Source organism: Equus asinus, chromosome 25 (genome assembly GCF_041296235.1).
Source record: "Equus asinus isolate D_3611 breed Donkey chromosome 25, EquAss-T2T_v2, whole genome shotgun sequence".
In the NCBI taxonomy this organism is placed as follows: Eukaryota; Metazoa; Chordata; class Mammalia; order Perissodactyla; family Equidae; genus Equus; species Equus asinus.
Window position 1 is genome coordinate 54,114,806 of NC_091814.1, and position 23,709 is coordinate 54,138,514.

The window sequence follows — 23,709 nt, forward strand, 5'->3', positions numbered from 1 at the left end:
GGCATTCAAACTAGAGGAAACCTTCTCTGGTCATGGCTCTCACAGGCAGAGAACTCCTCTTTTTACAAGCAGAGTGTGCAAACTGTAGCCTTTGGGTATCGTCCAGCCACAGATGACTTTTATTTACTCCCATGACAAAATGGTCCACCATGTAAAAGTTCTCATTTGGGGATTTACAGTTTTACCTTACTGGCCAAACCCACGTTGGCATTAAGTCTGGCACCCCTGCCATCGACCAAACACATCTTGAAGGAGAGAGACACAATGTGTATCTTGAGTATCCTTCGGAATAAAGCAGTTTCCAGGAGGAGTCGGGTTGTTTGCCTGCTTTTGCGATCACAGAGCAGGACCGTGTGCAAGCCCGTGGCTGGCTTTGCCTGTCCGGAAGAGGTTCAGGGCCGTCCTGGCAGCAGCCCTGGGCAGCCCTGCTGCGAGGCCTCCTCCGGAGGGGCTGAGGCAGCCTACAGACAGTGTGGTGAAGAGCGGGCTGTTGCTCTCACTGAGGAGGCTGCTGTGACAGCTCCCAGCACCGCTTAATTACTCAGTTGCCAGGTACCAAACACTGTAATTCCTTATGTCGCTGCCTTTTGGCAGAGCCGGAGGAGTCCAGGGGAGTGGGGGAGGGTGGTTCTGATGAATCAGTTCAGGCTTAGGAGAAACACACATACACGCACACACAGGCACACGTCCAGGAGCTCCCTTAAGCACATCCTCAAGGATTTTGGTGTGAGGGTTGTGGAGGGTGGGACGATATAATCTCTCTTGCTCTTCATCTCCCTCCACAGTGTATGAAGCAGGGAAAGCAGCAAAGGCCGGGTACCCTCCCTCTGTCTCCGGTGTCCCCGGCCCTTACTCCATCCCCTCTGTCCCCTTGGGAGGAACCCCCTCATCTGGCATGCTGATGGACAAGCCGCATCCACCTCCCCTGGCACCAAGTGACTCCACTGGAGGAAGCCACAGTGGTAAATGTAGTTCCAGACCGTCCTGCCCCGTGCTTCTCTCCGGCTTCCAATCTGGTTCCTTGAGGAGAAGCACCATCAACTCAGTGGTGCTTCTTTGGAAAATGATTATCTCCATTCCAGATATGGGATCCTTCCAGCTCTATCAGATATCTTCTGGTGCATGCCTGGCTTTCCAAGGGCTGCTGGACATAGCTGCCCCTTGCTTTCTTTCCAGGCTCCTCAATAACTAAAATGATAAGAAAAAGAGGCAAAGTACCCCTTGAATGTTGATCCTTCAGTTAATAAATATTATCTCACCCCTCCCTAATGCTCAGGACTATAACAGGCACTGTGAGGAACACCAAGAAGTAGAGGACCTGGTTTGTCCAACAAACAGTACAGCCCAGACAGGGAGGGAGAATAGACCTTTATTAGGACAGTTGGATGCTACAGAGTATGGTGCGGGGAGTTCAAAGGACAAAGAGCTGGAGTGGTTACAGAGTCTTCAGGGAAGAGGTGAGATTGAGTTGGAGGAATGAGAAAGATTGCAGAGAGGGGGGTGCTAACACTCCCACAGGAAGGCAAGCATGGGAAGCCCAGAGCTGGTAGGACACAGTATGTTTGATGGCGTCCAATTTGTCTGTCTGGCTGCAAGAAAGTGAAAGGATATGGTGGAGCCAGATTAGGGAGGGCCTTGAAACCCCTCCAGAAGTGCCATAGCAGGTGAGGGCTGCTGCAGGCAGATTCCTGAGTGGACAGGTGACACGCTGACAAGGCGAGTGGTAAGTGGGACAGAGTGGAGTCAGAGACCTCGAGCTGAGATGTGATTGAAGTGGTTCAGGTGGGACATGTGAACATGTGGATTATGATGGAGACAATGGGAGTTGAAATGAGGGTGTAAATCTGAGAGATGCTTTGAAAGAGGAAGCGGCATGAAGGAAAAGGAGGCTTCGAGATGACTCCAGGTTGTCTAGTGGAGCATATCACAGGCAGAAATGAAATAATTGGCAAGGAGACCTTATTTGGATGGAGATTAGCCCCACCTAGGGCCTGATGAATTTGTGGTTATTGACAGGGGTGGAGGGGTAGAGGGCATTAAAATGTAGCTTTCCTGGAGGCATCTGAACAGGATTACAGAGCAGTACAGGTTAGAATTGTGTGTGTAGTAGATTTAGGAGGTGATTTTTAAATCCCTAGATGTGGAGAGGCACTAGGGTTGGTCAAACAGACATTTCTGCCCTGGAGGCATCTGGACTGCCTTCAGTGGGCAGCAGGAAGGGTATCTATCCCACTTAATGAGCCATCAACACCAGAGTGTGGACGGAGTGGAGATCCTCAGTGAGTAACTGGTCTTTGTGTTTTTTCTCTCCCTGGAACTATTAGTAGAATTCTGACGTCTGAGACCAGGAATGAGTCACAGGCTGAGAAGTAAAAGTTAATGCTCAAGGACACACAGGGAATTAGAGAGAGAAAGACAATAGAGTCCATTTCCCCGAAGGATGGAGTGGGCAGAGGGACATTAATGGAACTTGTCTCAACTTGATTTGCAGCTTCCCCTTTCTTTCTCCTTCCTTCCCACCAGAGCCCTTTTCCTCTTACTTTTTATTTAATGGATTCTCATAATAAAATGATTCTTATTCAGAGAATGGCACATACTTTCTCTCTCCTGTTTTCAGCTTTTCCACTTCCTGCTTGTTGCAGTTCAATCATTTTGGCCCCATCCTGCCATAGTAACCAACTGCAATTAGAAGTGGCTTGAAAAATAGGAAAATTTATTATCTCACACAGCAAGAAATCCCAAGGTAAGGGGTTCTGGAGTTGGTTGAACAGCTGAGGTGGCATCAGTGAACTGAAGGGCCTGGTTCTTTCCATCTTTTGTTTTGTCCTCCTGAGCACATCCTCTGTCCTCCTCAGCTGGCTCCCCTCATGATCCCGTGATGACTGCCATAGTTCTGGGTGTTAAATGAATTCAGAGACAGAAGAAGATGTGCTCTTCCTTGTGCTGCTTTTTGCAAGAGTGAGGAAAACTTTTCTGGAAGCCTCCCCCTTCCAGCAGACTTCTCTTTGCAATTTTATTGGCAAAAATTGTGTCCCATGCCCATAGCTAAAACAGATTGGCTTGCCCTAGTCAAGATTCATCTCTTAGGCCAAAACACCTGTGCACCTTGGAAATTAACAACATCAGGGTTCTGTTAGCAAGGACAAAGGGGAAGATGCACAACCAATGTCGGCCGCAGCTAGTCTGGCCCATGTTATCATTAACTGGCTCGCTGAGTCAGGACAGAATTCTTCATGATCCCCACCAGGCACATTTCTGTGCTTATGGTCCCATGGCCAGAATTACTAATTGCATTTGGCTCTTTCTCCTTTAAGAAAGGCAGCTTAAGCCAACATTCCATGTAGATTATTCTTTAAAGAATGTTAGAAATGTTAAGAAATGCTGATTGATAAAGATGTAAATTTAGCCTATTTTATATTTATATGCTACTTTGATTTTAGGGTAATCATCTAGCAACAGCAGTTTCTCAGATTGCCTTTGTATACAATAGTCTTTTGAACACTCTGTGTAGTTGAAAAGGCATCTTGGATGAGCCGCGTGCCGTATAGCCAGTCGGTTGCCGCCTGGGGGAGAGAGGAGAGGCACCCTGACCCCTCCTCTCCTTCTTCATGGCGGCCGTGAGAGACCTCTGTTAGAGTGGAAGACTGTCTCTCCTGAGCTGCCCCACTCCAGGTTCTCTCCTTATTGAATATCCGCACCCCGCCCCATTCCCACTTCACATCGCCAGGCTTTCCTTCCTCAGTCACTCCTTCCTATCAGCATTTAAGACATGCTCAAATCTCTTCCATTAATATACAATTTGCAAAAACCCTGTAGTCCTCTGATGTTACCTCCCTATCCCTTTTCTCCTCTTCACAGCCAAACTCCTTGAAAGAGTTTTGAATATTTAATGTTTCCATTTCCCCTGCTCTCACTGACTCTTCAGCTAACTTCCGTCCTGCCATGCGTTCACCACTGCAAAACCCAGCTCTTGCCAAGATCGCCTTATTGCTAAGTCTCATGGATACTTCACAGTCCTTACCTCTCTTGACCTCTCAAAAGCATCTGCCACCTGACCCACTCATATTTTTTGCCTTCCTCAAAATTGTACTTTGTAATTTTTCCTACCAGTTTTGCTGTGTGCTGGCTGTTCTTCCTCTGCACAGCCCCCAGATGTTGGTGTTCCTCTTTTGTCTGAGGTCCTCTCCCTGGGAAATCTTATCTGCTCCCACGGCTTCAGTCATCGTCTGTATGCTGATGACTCTCAGTCTTTGTCTCCAGCCTCTCTTCTGCTTCTCAGTCTCATATATCCAGCTGCCTTCTGGACATCTCCACCTGAAATGTCTTGCATGCATTTCAAACTCTACCTCTAGGAAATTGAATTAATCTTCTGTTTCTTGACTTTAAACCAACTCCTGTATTTCTTATTTCAGTGGGTGGCACCACTGTCCACCTACAAGCCCAAACCAGAAGTAGGGCCTTCATCCTCATCTCTTCCTTTCCCTCGCTTCCCTCATCCAATTGGTCACCAAGTCCTTCAGACTGTACCTCAAAATAACCTTGAATCGGTTTACTTTCCTCCGTCCGTACTGTAACTATCCTAGTCCTCGCTGCCATCATTTCCCATCTTGATTAACGCAATTATCTCCTACCTGGGCTTCCATATCAACTCTTCCCTTGCTTTAATCCAGTTTATTTTCACATCTACCTGGCCTCCACTCATCCTTCTTGCAAAAGAATTGAGTAGGCAAGTAGAGTTTTGAAATGTCATTTTCAAAACTAATAAGGATGTGTGTCTATATATATGCCTACTGTATGTATACAGAGACTATGCAAATTTTAAGCATCACTTCTCCCACAACTGAGCTGCTGTCACCCTGGGGGTGGAATCTGGCAGCTGTTCCATCATCCATAAACAGCCTCTCTTAGCTCATTAGGCTAGGACAGGAAGAACAAGGCCTTATCCATGGATATCTGCCTTAGAGATTTCTTTTACAAGTTTTATAAGTTAGATTTGGCTGTAAAGGGAAAATCAGCTGAAAAATAGTTGAGCCTTACTTGAGTCAAAAGCATCAGCTCAAATCCTTTAACAATAAGATTTTTTGAAATTACCGTTTGGCATCAAAATGAACATCCCAATATTCCCTCTCCAGTGAAGCCAAAGTGGGCAAGGCTGACGAATTAGAGGTGCTGAAGCATGAAGAGCCACCCCAACCAAAGGACTGGGACCACAGTGAGCTTGAAAAGAGGAACAAATCATCCAGCGACCCTGGACTGAAACATCACCGGGGAAAAAAGTCATTTTCCAAAAGATGCTGGCCTTTGACCAATCGTCTAGGACACTTCTTATTAAAGTATCACCAGACATCAGAGAGTTCTCTGATCTTCAGACAAATTACAGATAGAAATCAACCTGACATCATTCTGTTTGTTTTCAAGTCAAGAAAAATTTAATGAATGCCTACAAATTTTCCCTCAAGGAATTTACAGTCTAGCAGAGTGGCTGCTGGGAGCTTGTGCATAGAAGTAAAATAAGTAAAAAACACAAAGATGGATATAAAACTCTTCTCCAATGCAGCCTCAGAGAAGGGCAGTCTCATCTGCTTGGAGAGATCAAGAAAGGTTTTCTTGAGTTTTATGTGCTCGTGACACAGGACCAGATTCCACCAGGTGGAGAGAATTAGTTACAGTGTGCTACACAATCAAACTTAGAGTTTTTGATTTAAAAAAACCCAACAGGGGCTGGCCTGGTGGCACAGCGGTTAAGTGCGCACATTCCACTTCGGCAGCCTGGGATTCGCCGGTTCGGATCCCGGCAAGCCATGCTGTGGTAGGTGTCCCACATATAATGTGGAGGAAGATGGGCACGGATGTTGGCTCAGGACCAGTCTTCCTCACCAAAAAGGGGAGGATTGGCAGCAGATGTTAGCTCAGGGCTAATCTTCCTGGAAAAAAAAAAAACCCAAAAAACCACACACCTTTTTTTATGTGTGTGAGGAAGACTGGCCCTGAGCTAACATCTATTGCCAGTCTTCCTCTTTTTGCTTGAGGAAGATTATCGCTGAGCTAACATCTGTGCCAGTCTTCCTCTACTTTATGTGGGACGCTGCCACAGCGTGTCTAGACGAGCGGTGCTAGGTCTGTGCCCAAGATCCGAACCTGCAAACCCTCGGCCTTTGAAGCAGAGAATGCAAACTGAACCACTATGCCATCAGGCTGACCCCCCTCAACACGTTTTAAAGGGAGAATTGCCTAGGTTTTTAGCTACTGAAACAAAATGGACGATGCCTCTATACTCTAAATATCAATGTTTTGCCTCTGTCCTTTTTCACAAATTGGATTTAGATTTCTGAAGTCATGAGCTGGCGTGACCAAGACGTCAAGGCCGAAAGTCTCTAGTACAGCGGGTCTTTCTAATGCTAGTACTGAAAGGAGGAACTCCATCTCATCTGAGGCTGTAAACAGTTACTGTAACTTTTCGGGGACCTGATAACCTGTGCATTCAAAATCAAATCTGTCGTATAATGAGGAATGTGATTTGTTACAAAGACAGAGAAAAAAATCTAAGTTCCAGTCCAGGTTGCAATTAAGGGAGAGGTTTCCAGCTGTTCCTCAGGGTGGCGGCCACCTCTCACCGCCAGGGGACAGCTGGTACCTTGTTCATATAGCAACAGCCCCTCCCCCTTATCTCAGTATTACTGAATGTTCACCACCACAGTGCTTCACACGGTAAGAACACCTAGATGAAGACATAGCTGCAGGTGCTGTTGGCCCTTTCCCTAAAGCCTTTTTTATAGGATAAGGAAAGCTACTTTTCCTTACTTCAGAAATAATTGTCAATAACAATAACTTACCTAAATGTTGCTGCTCCCTCAAACCGTCATTCAGGCCTTCCCCTTCCTGGTCAAAATTCTCCAACCAATCAACCACATGGCCTCTTCTGCCTTACTTTGTATACCTTGTGATATAGTTTCGATTCCCGATTTCTATTCATTCATTCATTCATTCATACAAACACGTATTTGGAGTGTCCACAATGTGCCAGGCTCTCTGCTAGGTGCTGGCGATGCAGAGGTAAACACAGCGAACTGATTCTTGTCCTCAGCAAGCTTACAGTCTAGGGAGGGAAACTCGCCTGAAAATACTCTTTGTAAAGAAATCATTAACCCCACCCCCATCCCCAGGCTGGCACCAATTCAGCTCAAACATTTATTAAGTGCCTACTGCATGTAAAGCACCGTCTTTGGCTTTACAGTAATCCAGAATGGTAAGAGTTCTTTTTCCTCAAGAATCTTTGGGAAGATTAGACATTTCTACAAATAACTTGAAACAAACTAGAATATATTAAGGGTCATAGTGAAAGTTCAAAGTAAATGATCTGTAAGTTAGGAGTGAGAGAGAGAGAAGAGAGAAAACATTTTTGGCTACGAGAATCAAAGAAAGCCCTTTGGGTGAAGTGACATTTGAGCTGCCCCTAATAATTACAAAGAACTCAAAGTGCTCCACTGATTGGGTCTTTGTTATCTTCTCTTTTTGGTCTTTTCTTTTTTATTGTTTATGTATTTGTCTTCTCTTTCTGAGGTTATTTAAAGGTTGGGAAGTATTAGTTGCATTGTATAGACATGAAAACTGAGCCCTAGAGAGGTCACCATTTATTTGAGTCTCTCAGTGACCCAGCAGCCTGCCTGCAAGTGCCCGTCTCCCTTCCCAGCCCCGCGCTTCATCCATCAGACATAACTGCCTCAGAACAGACAGAGCAGTTCCGTGGGAGAATTGCGTTTTAATTGAACTGTCTGTACTACTCTGAACGCCTCTGCAGAGATGGAAGAGTGTCGCTTGATAAATAAAATCATTGCTGCTAATAATTCCTTCTGCATAAGGATTAGGGATCTGACCTCCAGGAGAAGGTGCTACTGAAAAGTGTGTACTGAGATTGACTAATTTTTTAAGGAACTCCACAATGTGAGGTGACTGTGGACTGCCCAGCATGTTCCATATAGAAAACCAGTGCACCTGTGAACGGGGGTGGGCGTCCTCTCAGTCTCCGGTGCCAGGGCTGTGATTAGAGTGCTGTGGAATGTTCTATCTTAGTCTTCCATGTACATGCTGGTGGGGGGGGGGCTTTGTCCACAGCCAGGGTAACATGACCAGAGAGCAGAAGCTCAGGCAGTCGTATGGGTTCTTTATGGGATCCACCCAGCTTTGGGAAGAGAGAATGTTGGCGTTGGGTCACCTGCTTCCATCCCATTGTACAGTCCTGATGGGCCAGAAGATAGGACCATGCTCAGATGGCACCACCATGGCACACCGAGGAGCATTTCCTCCTCTGGGCTCTTCTTTCCTGTCTTCCTCTTCTCTCTCTCTGCACTACCTCTGCTTCTAGACTCCCGAGAGGGAAGATGCCCAGTACAGTTAGGCTTGAATCAGATGACAAAGATCCAGTCCCGGCGCTGCCACTCATTCCTGAGCAAGTTAGGAAACCTCTCTGAGCCACAGTTTTCTCAACCGTAACATGTGGCTAATTCCTTAGGTGGTTGTGAGGAACAGACGTCCACAGAAAGCATTTAGCGCAGTACCTAGCACATTTTCAGTGCCCAGTAAGTGTTGCCTATTACCATTATTGTTCTGTCTCCATCCCATTCATTCCCTTTTCTCTTCCTTTTTTTTCTCTTTCTCATAACTCTGAAGATTAGACCTGCCTGTGTCTGATCTTGCTTGGGGCTGGTATCGGACTAGAATGATACTTGAGTGATATGGGGCTTAAACAGCCTTTACCCCTGACAGTGTGAGTGATGGGAACATAGGAGATGGTATTATCTCTCATGCTTTTGCTTTTTATTAAGCCCTGGATATAACACCTGCTTGTAGCCACAGAGCAGCAGGCTGAACTAATCATGTCTAAAATATGATATTCCCTTTCCTAAAAGGAAAATGCTAAAGAAATAAAATGGAACCATAATTAGTAATCCATGTATTTTGCATCTTATTTTGTACTAATGCATTTATAGCCTATAATCTAATATTAGCTCTTATGCACCACCCAGTTATGGAATTTCTGCACCGTCTCCCAGGCAACTAGAGGCTTTCAGGCCACCTTTGTCAAGGTCCCTGGTATGTGAGTATCTGTTTTAAAGTTATATGTGCTCCCACCAAGGGAAAGTGTGATCCTTAGACTGTAGAGTGGTCTTTTTTTAGTATGAGTATACTCCCCAAGCTTCGAGAAGATGAGGTTTAAGTGGAGCTAGAGAAGGCCAGGAGATAGGAAGCAGAGGTTAACAAATGACTAAAAATATACTGTAGTAGCATTTTGTTGTTGACCTGCTGGTCCTCTATCCTAATTGCACCATCTGATAAAGGGGATCTTGGATATGGTTCCATATGTATAAACATAGATTGCTATTTCTGGATGATTTCAAAAAGAGTTGTTGTAAGTGGGAACCATGTTTTCTACTTGGTAAAATAAACGGAGGCCGCCTCCTCCTGATTTTTTTAGCTCACCATCTCGTCCTTTTCTCAACAGTTCGCAAAGGTTACCGGATCCAAGCTGACAAAGAGAGAGACTCCATGAAGGTCCTGTACTATGTCGAGAAGGAGCTGGCTCAGTTTGATCCAGCCCGAAGGATGAGAGGCAGATGTGAGCATCTGTTAGTTTTATGTAATGTGTGCACCGTGCAGGAGTCCATAGCTAATGGGGATTTGGGAGTCACCAAACTTAGGCAGCCCAGAGCTTTCAGGGTCAGAGCTAGCAGGGATACTGGTGACACCATCCTAAAGAAAGTAGCTTCTAGTACTCAGAGGGGAGAACAAAGGGTTTCTGGTGTGAAGAATAGGGCAATCATGTGCCATCCTGGTTTATATTGTGTCTCCCCGTGGGGCAGGCAGTATTACTGGCGCTGTGCAATCCTGAGGTTGGAAGTGTTTTATTAAAAGTCTTTCCTTGCTACTCCCTTTAAAATGTATTCAAAATAATGACTTAAGATGTGGAAGCTTGAGTATCAGTTTTTTCCAAAGTGAAAGGACCTAGCGTTGAGCAACAGTCCAGTTGCTGACTTGCTGCATGGAGACTGCGTGAAGGTGAAAGCACAAGTCTGCCAAATGAATCTCGTAAAAGAGACCTACATTCCTCTGAGATGCCCAGCAGCAGAGATTGAGGGGCAAGCAAAGAAGCGGCCCCTCTTGTAAAAAGAACTTTTTAATTATTGAATCTGTAGGTGGCAAGGCCCCAACCCTTAACTCACCCAAAGCCCTTGGAGACTTTGCAGCTGACACAGCTGATTCTTTGGGGTGGAGTCCAAATTACCGCCTACGTGAGAGGCAGCGCAGGGCAGGTCTGACATGGACAGGCTAATTATCGGAGGGTGCTGGCAGGCATGGTAGTGAGGTCACCTGTTTCTCTCTTTGAACCCTCCTCGCCTTGGAACCAACGAGAGACTTGATGGAATTGTTGGGGAAACAGTCCCAGACTAGAGGAGCTTTATTCAGATTAAGGACAACATATTCCTCCCAGTTTGCAATTCTAAATTCATCCTGTCTGAGTTGCATCCATTGCTGCATCCTCCCACCGCACTGACTATAAAAAGACCATCTCCAGATTGGAATGTCAGGAATGCAGATGTCACTGCACTTGACAAGCTGGTTGTAACAGTGTTGCCATGGATTCCCATGAGGGGACAGAGACAGAGAGTCAGAGACCAAGGAGAAGGAGCCTGTGGAGGGAATCTGTGGATCTCACAGCTCTGAGAAAAAGTTAAAAACTGAGGTTAAAACTAAGGATGAATCGTGCTTTAGGCGATGTCTCCTGTCTACCTGGGTTAAAATGGCCTCCAGGGGCTGGCTAGTCATAAGGTAATGGGATCTTAGAGTCCAGGGGGACCTTAGAGGTGGCCTAGGTCAGCCTTTGCAGTGTACGGTTGAGGAAACAGAAGCCCAGAGGGTTGAAGTGACACAATCAGGACCAGAACCTGGCTCTTCTGATTCCCATCCTGTGCTCTTTACACAAGAAACCTGTGAGCAAACTGGATGGTTTCATGGCTGCAGGAGAGACCACAGTCTTCTGGCTTACAGGACTTTAGGATGTTGGAGCTGGAAGAGACTAAGTTGTTGAATCCACCTCTCTCATTTTACAGAGGAGGAAAGGGAGGCAGGGAGGGAAAGTAATGAGTGCCAGTACTCAGTGCCAGTGCCAGAACTGGATCCTGGCTCTCCTGGAACCTGCAGGTTGACATTACAAAAATGGCATAGAGATGAAGTAGGAATATAGTTCACTTTACTTTGAGAGGTTCTATTCCTGAAGAGCAAAGCAAACCCTGGGGTGGATCATGAAAGTGGAACAGTCTTGAAGCGCTCATCATCAAGTGGATCGCATGGTTTCAGATTGTGGCAAGGGAGGAGCAGATTCTCTGAGAACTGGGAGTTTCAGGGTCAGGCTCTTGAATTTCCCAGCCAATATGATCCTCATTTGCCTTGCCCCTTGTAAGTAGGGGGTTGCTCTTGGGATGTTTTTAGTCGTGAATCCCAGTGCAGGATCGGCAAATTATAGCTCCCAGGGCATATATGGTCCACCTCCTGTTTGTGTAAGTAAATCTTATTGGAACACAGCCATGCCAATTCACTTATGTATTATCTATGACTCCTTGCACACTACAATGGCAAAATTGAATAATTGTGACAATTTGGCTTGCAAAGCCTAAAATATTTACTATCTGGCCCTTTACAGAAAATGTTTTCCTTTCTTGTTCTGGAGTTACCTTATTAGGTGTCTGTGAAGTGGTGGATTCATGTTCAATGGGGCAGAAATTTTATAGCAGCATAGAACCTGGACCATCCATCATATGAATGGTGAAACAGAGATAGCCCCCACTATCTGGAGAAATGAAAAATGTCCATTAGTCCCTGAAGTTTAAGGAAAGTTCTGAGCCAACAATGTTATTTTTCAATAGTCATACCTGGTGCATTTTAAAGTTCTGTATAATTCCCAGGAGATTGTAATCCACTGGGATCATGAGAGAAGGAAGGGTCTAGATTTTATTAATCAATAGTATCTAAGTTATTTTCCTTTAAAATAGGTACTAACTAGTCCATTTTCCTTAGGATGAAGAAAAGGTTTAAAAATTAGATTATATTTCAAAACCAAATAATCGCATGATCAAACTGAATGATATTGCTGGTCAGCCCTGTGTCCTGGCGAAACAGGACGAGGAGGCTGTGTTTATGCTGTGAGGGAAGGCCCTCCTCCCCTTTGTGGGTGGGAATCAGCAAAAATCCTCTGCTCCTCCAAGCACAGTTGTGGATGGGGAGGAGAAGCAGCAGAGGGGAACCTGAGCCCCGCATTTGTGCTTCCACCTCCTCTCTTGGCTTACTTTTCACTCAACAGCCAGGCCTCACAACTTGTGAATGTTGATTTTGATAATATTTTGAAGTTCTAACCAAAGGATTTTAAAAAACAAATGGATTCAGTTACATTACAAATAGATTCACTAGATTTGCTTTTTAAGTAAAATGAAATTCAATCCATTTCGAAGTTCTATAAATAAATAGTGGGATTTTTTTTTTTTTCTTTCCAGATTGTGATTCTGGCCCTTGTTGACAAGGGCTTTTGCAGAGAGCTACTTAGGCCCCCTTAGGAAATAAGAAAGCTGTGAGCAGCCCCGCCTGCATCTTTGGGCTGGGGCAGGAGTACAGGTGGAGGCCCACAGGCTGTAAGTGCAGTCCACCCCCTTTCTTCCCACACCTCCAAACAGCTGTCCTGGCTGCCCATGGCCACATACACCTGGAATACTCCGGGCAGGGGAAGAGGTCTATACAGGCCCTGGAAATGCACTTGGTCCCATTTGTGGAGGATAGTCCAGGCTCCTGAATGAGCACCCAGAAAGGGAACGGATGGATGCTAGGTGCGAAGTCCCTTTGGCCTTGTGGACTCCTCCTCTGTGGAGAGGGGCACAGCTAAAGGGGGCTGATATGGGGTGCCTCTAAAACATGGGGTGGAACTGGCTCTGAAGGCCCCATCTTGGGACTCCACCAACAATCAAGAAGATACAGTGACCTGTGGCTTCTCTCTTTTTGCCCCTTTTGGCTCAACATGCATGAGATCATCATTAGCTCATCAGACAATTATACAAGAAGAAAAAAAACACTTAAACAAGGATGATGATGTACTAGGAGGAGACCAGCTGCCGAGAGCTCAGGTTCTGGGAAGCCTGCCTTAGGTAGAACAATAACAGAGCACGTAGGAAGCCTCCCTCTCTGTAGGCAAGTGGGCTCCAGGTAGAGCCAGTTCCTGCTGAGCTAAGAATGCAAATACCACGACTTCAGGTCTGCAACCCACCTAGACAGGTGGGAGTTTCCCAGAGCCTGTGGTCTCAGCCCTTAACAGAGTTCCCGTTGTAGCTAACATGTAGACAGCTCTGTCATGCCTGGTTTTGTCCCTGCAGATAACAACACCATCTCAGAACTCAGCTCCCTGCATGAGGAGGACAGCCATTTCCGCCAGTCTTACCATCAGATGCGAAGCAAGCAGTTCCCTGTGTCCGGGGACTTGGAGAGCAATCCTGACTACTGGTCAGGTGTCATGGGAGGCAGCAGTGGGGCAAGCCGGGGGCCCTCAGCCATGGAGTATAACAAAGAGGACCGGGAGAGCTTCAGGCACAGGTGAAGAAGGCTGTGGAAGGGCCGCTCTGGTGCTGGGCGTGAGGGGGCAGGAGCTGGAAGGCAGGGCGATTTGAGCCTATTATTCCCCTATAGCATCTCTGTCTCCCATTCTAGGATATCGTGCCACATCTCTCTTGCAATCGGCTATTGACCACCCCTCTCCTACATTTATTAATAAGCAAGGGAACATTGGTGATACCATGTGGAGAAGTGATCATTCAAGGCCCTTTGAAATGGGTACTCTAGACCCTTTAAATGAACCTTGTTAACTCTCCCTGCCCTTCTCGTGTATTTTATCCTATAACCTCTGAAAACTCCCACCCATCATTTTTGATCATTTGTTATGTGAAAAGTAAAATGCCAGAGATGTTTTTACACTGTTGCATTTGATTCTCATAACTCTAAAAGGGAGGTACTGTTAACGTCCCCATTTTAAGTTGAGGAAACGGAAACTTACAGATGCTAAGGAACTTCCCCAGGGTCACACCGCCAAGGAATGTAGGAGGCCAAGATGTGCGTCCGGGTTTGTGTGGCTTCTTCCTACTGAAAAGCACCTTCACCACTCACCTGCCCTTTACCTGGAAGAATAGCAGACACTGCCTTTCTCTCAAACTTAGCCAACTGCAGGGGTCCCTCTGTCCCCACCCCAAGAGGTAACTCGGCCCTCGGCTCTGAGGGAGGAAAAGGCCTCACTGTATATCACCAAATATTACAGGGCCTCTTTGGGCCACAACTGTGTATATTTATTGCAAGCCACATCACCCATGCTGGCTTTGATGGGGTGAGGAGTGAGACGTGGCTGTCAACCAGAAGTCATAATAACGATCAGAAGGCGGCCCCAGGTGTGTTTCAGCACCATATAGACCACAAAGTATTTTTATCGAAACAAATCCATTGTGAGCCTTAACACAACCTCGTGAGATTGCCTGCACTTCGCTGTTTGAGATTCTGAGGCACGAGAGGTGCCCAAGATCATTCCCGAAGCAAGGAGCACAGCTGCGGCTCGGAGCGAGGCCCCAGGACACGATGGCGCTCTGGCAGCCCCCTCGAGCTCAAGCTCGCCGCCTTGCACACGGCGGGTGGTCGCACCTTCGCGTCCGCCTGCACACTGACCCGTGTCTCTTCCGCCCGCAGCCAGCAGCGATCCAAATCCGAGATGCTGTCGCGGAAGAACTTCGCCACCGGCGTGCCGGCCGTCTCCATGGACGAGCTGGCGGCCTTCGCCGACTCCTACGGCCAGCGGGCCCGCCGGGCCGACGGCAACAGCCACGAGGCCCGGGGCGGGAGCCGCTTCGAGCGCTCGGAGGCGCGGGCGCTGGGAGGCTTCTACCAGGACGGCTCGCTGGAGGAGGCCTACGGGCCGCGGAGCCGCAGCCGCGAGCCGCCCGGCGACCCGGAGCGCGCCTGGGCCTACAGCCCCGCGCGCCGGCGGCCGCCCGACGACGCGCCCCTGCCGCGCCTGGTGAGCCGCACGCCGGGCACGGCGCCCAAGCACGAGCACCCGCCGCGCGGAGGCGCGCGGGAGCGCCAGGCCCGGCCCGAGGGCGCCAGCCGTGGCGGCAGCCTCGAGACGCCGTCCCGGCTGAGCGCGCGGCTCGGCCCGCGCAGCGCCTCCTACTACGCCTGGTCGCCCACGGCCACCTACGAGGCCAGCTCGCCGCCCGGCGACGAGGAGGACGCGCCCGACGACGCGCTGCCGCCCTACAGCGAGCGCGAGCTGAGCCGCGGCCCGTCCTACCGCGGCCGCGAGCTGCCCTACGCCAGCAACTCGGAGAAGAGGAGGAAGAAGGAGGCCGCCAAGAAAAGCGTGAGGGCGCCCGGCGGGAGGGCCCCGCGGTGGGGAACCGGACGTTGCGCTGCTTCTTTCCCCACCTCGGTCTGTCCGGGACCAGGGGAAGGAAGCAAGCGTGGGGCTCTGAGAGTTGGACGAGGCAGAGGTAGCAGGTGTGTAGATGTGGAGTGTTAGATCCTTGAGGACCAGCGTTAAGAAGGGTTTGGCATGCGGGCCTCTAGGCGTCACCGCCACCACAGGCCCTTAGGTGAGCTTCCGAGGGCTGTGTGCAGAATGTTCTGTGCACGCTTCTAGCTGCGTTTCTCCCCATTCTCCACCCCCTTTGGGGTGAGGGTCTGTAAGCTTCATCAAATTCCTAAATGTCCATGTCCCCGAGAAGGGTAGGAGCCACTGCTGTCGATGAAGGACAGCTCGCTGCTCCTTTCCTCCTCTGACATTTTATTGAGTAGGAGCTGTGTACTGTGTCCTGTGTATGTGAAGGAAATCTTTTGGTCCCTGCCCAGTTAGCTGTCTCTTTTGTAAATGGTCTTATATAGACGTTAACTGCTTTCTCTCTAAATGTCAAGAGCAGCCCAGCCCAGCCCTCAGCCCCCAAATGTAAGCTCTGGACCTCAGAGAAATATTGGGAGACAGTCACAAATGTCCACTGTGGTGGCCCCTGTGCTCTGGAGGCCTCTCTCCAAGCCCACGTGCTTCTGCTCCCACCTCAATTACCCTGTCTCTCCCACCATTTTTTTTTTCATGATGTAAGCTGGACGTTTTCTGTAGCATGTAGTGTGGGGAGAGAACATGAACAGAAAAAGGTCTTGACGTGATTATGAACTCTTCCAAAACAATTAAATGTCTTTTGTTGTTCTGTAAATAGGAAAATGAGGCTGCTGAAGTGTGTGCGCAGGGGAGGAGCTTTCCCATGATGTCAAGTCTATAGTGCACCATCCACACCGGCTGTTGTGGAGCTGTAACTGTTGTAGTTATTCCCAAAGGGGTGGGAAGTTCTTCTGTGGCCATGGAACTACGTCCTATCAGATGTAGGTGGGCTTCAGCACCAACTGAGGCTTAGGAAAAGTAATCACAAGCCTAAAGAAGTGTCATAAGAGTCAGGATATGCCAGGCTCTGAACAGGTTGTGGGCTCTGCCCAGGGAACCATCTGTTGTGTTGAGTTTCTTTACCCTCCTGTGTTTTAATCTTGGGCTCTTTCTGCTCTTCCCCAGAGTGATTTCCCAACCAGGATGTCCCTTGTGGTCTGATATTTGTTTTCAAGACATCTCTCTGGATGACTAGAAGTCAGAAGTGGACTACGGGGTCAAGACACAAATCCACGAGCCAGCAGGCCCCGGACCTTCTCTGGCCACCATCTTGGAAGATTTGCCGATCTTTGCTTTGGCAAGGGATGAGGGGCAGCCTTTAAGAGAGGCTGATTCCAAACCTCAGTGCCCATCTAACTAGTTTGAGAAACTTATCAAGAAAACAGCTACGTGTGAGAAGGTTCCCACACATGGGGTTTCTCACCTGCAGAGTTCATCCTGTCCAATCTCCTTCCTTAGCTGAACCAGGATTCCTTTTCCAGTTCTGAAAGGGAGTTAGCTGTGGACTGCTAATCTCCAGAAGATGCCTCTGCCTACAGTATGCTTTTCTGTACCTCCTGTGCTGTGCTTAGGGACAGAAGAATTTATTGCTACTATTAGAAGAAGGCCTTCTACTGACAAAAGAAGGTAGCTTCAGGCAAAATATACCTTTTATCCCCATCACCTCCAAGTCACTAGCCAATGACTGTTGTTACAGTAAAATCAGAAGGCCTTTGGTGAACTCAGTGACAGTGACCTGCTGGAAAAATCACAGAAATGACTTCAATTTGCTGTTCTGATTGACAGTTCCTGAGTGGCTGGAACAAAACAAAAGAGAGTATACCTTTTTGAAAAGCCAAGTGGTATTTCTCTTTCCATTCTGAGAACAAGCTCTGCTTTTCCTCTTTCTGCTGTCCACGGTGACGTCTGAGTCTCGGACATCAAGGGCTCACCTCGTCCTTTCTCTCCTGGACTTTCCACAGCTTGGTGCCACACACAGAGCCCCCTCCCTCTGCAGTCTGATTAGGTTGTCATCAGGTGCCTTTTGATAAATGCTTAAAATATACACAAAAGAAAAGAGGGAGAAAAGGAGGAGAGAGCAGTAATGCAGAAGAATGAAATAGAAAAGAATGGACAAGAATTTAAGAGAAAAAGAATATATGGTCTCATTATATTTTGAATGTGGGCCATTTCCCCCACAAACTCTACCTAATTCTTCTCTGGTTTTGAACTTCATTTACCATGAGTTGTTTCTGCCATCCCAGCCCTGCCATTTCAGGATACTGGAGATGTGGAGCATGCATCTTGGCCTCACCAGGCTGCCACTCTAGATGCTTTTGAGAGGTGAGAGGTATTGCTTCCTTAGGAAGGAGCACTTCCTATTCTCACCTTTGCCTAAATGATAGATTTTGCCCAGATCCCAAAACTAGATCTCTCTGGATTTTATCATTGGACTGCAAAAAATGGCCACAAACTCTTCCCTTCTCATCAAGAGGTACAGTCTGTTTCTTCACCCCTTGAACCCAGGATTGGCCATTTGATTTGGCCAGTGGCCCAATAACAAATGTGACACAAGCAGAGACTTGAAAAATTCTTGTGCATGGGGCTTGTCCTCTCTTGCTGCTCTGGGGAATCTTGCAATCACCATCAGGTGAACGAGCCTGGGCTATCCTGCTGCATGATGAGAGGAAAGGGCCTAGTTACCCCTGTCGTGCTGTCTGACAGCTTGTCAACTCTCAGCTGATGCAAACACATGAGTGAGCCCACCCAAGACCAACAGAAGAACTGCCTAGCTGAGCCTAGCCAAAATTGCTGATTCCAACTCAAGGTGTGAAAAGTTGGTGCACTCTTTAAATGTTCATTTCTCGTCAAGGAAAACTGACTTTTTCTTCGTGTCTGAGTGTTCAGCTCTGAATCTCTGACTCCACCTCACCTTAGGTGTCTCACAGTCTCCCCTCTGTTAAAGCTTTTCACCCCACACTTGGGTCAAATCACTGGGAGACAGTGATTGGCCTCACTATCCTCCCACTCCTAGCAGTGGGTCATTCTCTATCTGTGGATCCATGGACAACCTCTGAAGAAGATTTCTTCTTCAGCATCTATCTCCTTGGTCTTATCCAGAGCCACCTTACTGGAGCTAGGCCCTATTCTCAGAATACCATTCCACTGGTATCCATTTACTTTATGGCATTCCAAAACAGTCCTACATGTGCAATGAAATAAAGAAGAGGCTGGGTGAGAGTCAGAGGGATGAGTTGATATCATTGCTTGCAGGAGAATTGGCCGACCCAAGGACTTCACAGAGGCTTTGGCCTATCAAGAGGAACCAGAAGGACAGTTCAGCCCAGTGCTGGCACTTCCAAGGGCTGGAAGACACAAGCCATAACCCTGGTGCTGAGTTTCAGACTTGACGGTGTCCCTGGTCTCTGAAAGCCTAGGTCTAGTCTACCTGTTTGGGTCCCAATTCAGATGGAAAAGATGATTAAAACATCGTTTCTTAGTCACCAGCTTTGGATTTCAACTTGCTCAGGCAATTTTGGAGAATATTGGGTAGCTGCAGTAGCTATTATCTCTATACTGAGCACTGTGTCAGGCTTCTCACCACCAAAGAGCCCCATAGCACCAGCTGCAGAGACCAAAACTATTTCTTTTATTAGCCGGAGGCATGTATGATTTTGATGAAGATTGAGGGGAGCAATGAGAAAGAGTTATTAAAATTGGAAACCTGCAGTTCCAAAGACAACAAAACTACAGACAGACAATAAAAAATGCAAAGATGATAACAGCCTACTGAAATGACCTGGGGAGATGGGACCAGGTTGTCCTCCATGGGGTGGCATAAATCACTCAGACTTCCCAAGAGAGAAAGCAGTCGTTTCTGGGGATGTGGACAGGAGATAAGGCTGTCTAGACAAGTACATGCAAAGCTGTCCGTCCTCAGCACCCCGGCTCTTCTCTTCATGACCTTTTGTTTCTTCTCCCCTGAATAGTGTGTCCTACATAGGAAGTGCTTGCACATGTTAGCTTCCTTCCTATGTTTTATTGGGGTACATAATAAGTCTTGTGTAGGACATGGTCTCTATCATTGGGACCCTACAATTGAATAGGGGAAAGAAGACATGCCCAAGAAAGAATTAGGAGATTTTATGCATATAATATGAAATATCGCTATGGATAAGTTACAACAAACCCAGAGAATTAAAGTTTTTTATTTAAATGGGTATATTTTGATATTTAAGTGTTGTGTGTGTTTGTCCATCCATACTATTTAAAGATGTGCTTAGTAATCTGAAAAGCAAATATTAAAAAATCTGAACTGAAAGAAGTGAGTTAGGATGAGGAAGGTGGGGGCCCAGGGACCAGTGGGATGATGCATGAGCTGCTGTGTTTGTCTGTGAGTCACAGCTGAGTCAGGGACTGTTGGGTGAGGGGGCGTGGATGCAGGTGGCAGGAGATGTCCCCTGGTAGATGAACTGCTTCTCTAAGCCATGCAGAGACTCATTAGGAAGCTGGGGACACTTGCCATGGACCTGGTGGTACGTGTCAGCTGTTCCACCCCAGCATGCTCACAGGGGAGCTCCGCATCAGCTTCTTCAGGGGCTCAGTTCTGCAGCCATGAGTGCTGCTGCCCACCCTCACTAACACAGGAAAGTCTTGTGTAGATAATGGGCCCCTCATCTCCCTTCTCATGAGCCTCACTCTGCACCTGGCTTGGGACCGTGCGAACTAAGAGTGGGAAGGGCCTGCCACTCTGGCCCAAGGCACTCCATGCTAAAAACAATGAGCCACATCTGTAAATATTTCTAAATAGTCTGAAAGACTTCGTATAGGTAATCTGATTAGACCTTAGGCAGCCTTGGAGAGAGGCTGGAGTCACAGATGTTGTTGTAATCCACCCCCCATTATAGATGGAGAAATGAACCATTGCTGCCATTAGTGAAGTCACAGACCTAATTAGGTCATTAGACTCCAAGCCTGTAGGTCTTTTCTGCTGGATCAATATTTCCCCAAATTGCCTAACCATATGAATTACTTGATTGCTGTGAAAAATGTATTGTTGGGCCCTGCCTCAGAGATCGATTGGGTGGGTCTGGAGCTAGGATTTGTACTTTTAATGTGTATTTCAGGATATTCCTGTGATCACATGCATTTGGGAAATGCTGCACTAGGTCCTACCCCTGGTGTACCCCAAACAGTTGGTCCTGAGGCTTCCTTGGACTTTGAAATTTTTTCTTCAAATGTCCTGGTGAGGTTCCCCTTACTCCCTTCGGGCTGGCAGGGGTGAAGCACCTATCGGTCTGTCTGTGACATGGTGACTGGCTCACCAGGGCCCAGGGGCAGGAGAACCATGTGAAGCAGAGAGACAGGAAAGCTAGGAGCACTTCCCAGGAGCCTGTTCTGGATGTTTCCAGTCCTGGAGTAGAGATCTGTTGTGACAATCTCACATCTGACAACAAGAATTACAGGTAATTTTCTCATTCCCTTGATGCCATTCTGAGCAAAACTTAGATCATGAATAGAAAGCAAAGAGACCACTGGGGAAATGGCAAAAATAATTTTTTGAAACATTCAAATTATCAGTCTGGCTGGTCCACATCCACTTCCACCTCAAGACCCAAAGTAGAGTGGGCAAGAATAATGAAATCTACATCACATATCCTTCCAACATCAGCTTTAAATGCTGCCAGAATCTTACAGGAGTTTGAAATTGATTTATAGGATGTAGAGATCCAAATTCGCCAAAATAGGGGCCCAGGTACTTAAAATCCCAGAAGAAAAAAGCGCCTGGTTTTTCTCTGCCAGGATCCTACATCCTAGTCACCTGGGAAGCTGATCAGTGAAGCTCGAAGTAAGGAGCTTTAACACTGAAGCAGAACAAGGCTAATGTGGAGCTGCTTTAAGCAGCAGCCCAAGCTTTAGCACTGCCTGAAGGTGATAAGGAGGCGAATACTGATAATACTTGTATCAGATTATGGTGTATTACTATTTACAGAGCACTTTCACGTGCATTGTTTCATTTGATCCTTACAACAACCCCCATGATAGAGGCAAAGTAGATATGGTGGACCCATCAGACAGAATGTAAAACCGAAGTTGAAAAGGCTAAGTGATTTGCCTAGGGTCAAGTGACTTTTAAAATTATAGAGCCAGGCCTTCTGACTGTCTGTCTAGGGTTCTTTCCAGTTCCTACAATATCTGTGGGACTGGAATCTGGCTGATTCTCTTCACAGCCAAACATCCGGTGAGAAGAGTCCTGGCCTCGATGCTCACTCACATGTCAGGGGACAGTGAAGCTGTGAAGACAGACACTTGCTGTTCCATCCTCCCAAGCACCATTCCTCAAATGCAGCTCTCAGAGGGAGTCAGCTGTGCTCCAGGAGAGTTCCACTTTCGTTAGCCATGCGGTGAGGGGAAAAGGCTTTGATAAAAATGTGCTTCCGATTTTAGAATCCTTCCTGAAGAGGAGTTTCTGAGTCAAACTGCAAATTGATCTCCGCTCAGAATTCCGGGGTTGGGGGTGACCTGCTTAGGAGTGAACTGTCTCGCATCTTCACAGCATTTTGGGATTTTAGGTAGAACTGGAGGGGCCAGCTGAGACAATGCAGCGGGTTAGTTCAAAGTTTTGTGAGGGTTTCTTGGTGGGGCTGGACGCAGGTCAGTGGTCTGACACTTTTCTTCTGGGAAAGCTAAAAGAAACACAACTTCACTCTTATCTTGGCTTTAAGGAAAAGCCACTTTATTAACAAAGGTATTAGATACTACCCATGAGAATTTTCCTTGTGGGAATAAAGAATAAGGGAATAGAAGGAACAATGGGTCAAAGAGGGGTCAGAAATCTGCTTCCTGAGAGTCACCTGCCCACTTGTTTTTGTGCCTTGTCTGTGGCATCAAAACTGAAATGTTTGTATCACTGTTGCCCATGATTTTTTTCAGTGTCAAACATACAAAGTGAATTTGGTTGTAATGTTTTAAACTAAATAAAATGTTTCCACCAACATTTGCTATCAAGAACTCATAATTAACACAACCATGTTTAATCATGATCTGACCCTAAATGACCTCAGCAGAAAAAAAATACGATGCATGACGGCCTCCGAATGTTTTAAGTACTGTAGTAGAGGAGTAAATACTGTGGGACTATGGGGGAGGCAAGCACTGACAGATCTGAAGCTAGGTTTTCCCAGATTTTAGTGAGCTATGGCCTGGATGAATTCTGTTGCCGTTCTCACTGCTCTCCACAGGCTGTCTAACATTCAGGAGATGAGGAGCAGCGAAGATGGTTGGATGATGTCGTGGTACCCAGCTCATTTTCAAGAAGGGCACAAGCATTTGCTGCTAGAAATGCCACCTGGGGAAGGGAGGAAGGAAACCATTCATGGGAGGACATTTTAAGTTCTGAAGAGATTTGAAAAACTCCACATCGTCATAATTAAGAGAAGGCAACTCAAATCCTTTGTTTGCAAAAGAAGTGGTAAATCCCTCAGGGAGCGATTAATACCCTCCTATTGGCCAGGCTCTCTCAAGGGAATTCCAGATTTTAGGATCCTGGTTGAATGGAAAAACCTGCCCTTGCCTGAAGCGTCTGGACTCAGTTCTCTTCTTTGAGTAGCTCACCTAAAAATGTTCACATGTCATTTTATCTTAAAGGTACTCTAAAACAGTTTAGCTCTGATGACTTCCTCTGGACTTTCTGCTATTTTGTCCATTGTATTAATTCCATCTTGCTTTTTCAGCTTTATAAAATATTGTATTTGATTTGTAAAGTGTATGTTTGGGTCACCTACATGTTTTTTCTACACATCTTTTCTTCTTGCATTTCAGGTCTTTTTTGGAAATCTTTTCCCTTCTTTCTAAAGGAAGTTTTCTTTAGTGATGGTCTTTTGTGAGGATACTCTACAGTTTGGGTTTATCTAAAACAAAGTCTTTACTTCGTTCTTGTTCTTGAAAGATAATGTCACTGAGTATGCAATTTTGGATTAATAGTTGTTTTCTCTTAGCATACTGAAGATATTATTCCACTCCCTTCTGGCTTTTAATGTTGCTTTTGAAAGTTAATTACTAATCTAATTGTCCTTCCTTTGTAAGTAATCTGTCTTGTCTCTCTGGCTGTTTTTAAGATCTTCTTTTTGTCTCTAGTGTCCTTTGGTTTAGTTAACATGCCACCAGGTATGGATTTCTTTTAACTTGTTCAGGTTGGGATTTATTGTGCTTCCAGAAGCTGTGGA

The 23,709-nt window shown here is 46.8% G+C and overlaps 1 protein-coding gene across 5 annotated transcripts in view; it reads left to right on the top strand.

Annotated features, from left to right (window-relative positions):
- ILDR2 (immunoglobulin like domain containing receptor 2) overlaps positions 1-22,481 on the top strand; it is a 62,285-nt gene extending 39,804 nt beyond the window's left edge. For 3 of the 5 annotated variants that reach the window (XM_070497167.1, XM_070497169.1, XM_070497168.1), the window contains 5 exons: positions 786-962; positions 9,500-9,613; positions 13,410-13,626; positions 14,761-15,433; positions 16,631-22,481. In XM_070497167.1, coding sequence (XP_070353268.1) covers positions 786-962; positions 9,500-9,613; positions 13,410-13,626; positions 14,761-15,433; positions 16,631-16,666 — 1,217 coding nt within the window. In that variant the 3' untranslated portion in view covers positions 16,667-22,481. The remainder of the gene's footprint in view (positions 1-785; positions 963-9,499; positions 9,614-13,409; positions 13,627-14,760; positions 15,434-16,630) is intronic. The other 2 variants (XM_070497170.1, XM_070497171.1) reach the window with 1 other exon arrangement.
- The last annotated feature ends 1,228 nt before the right edge of the window (positions 22,482-23,709 follow it).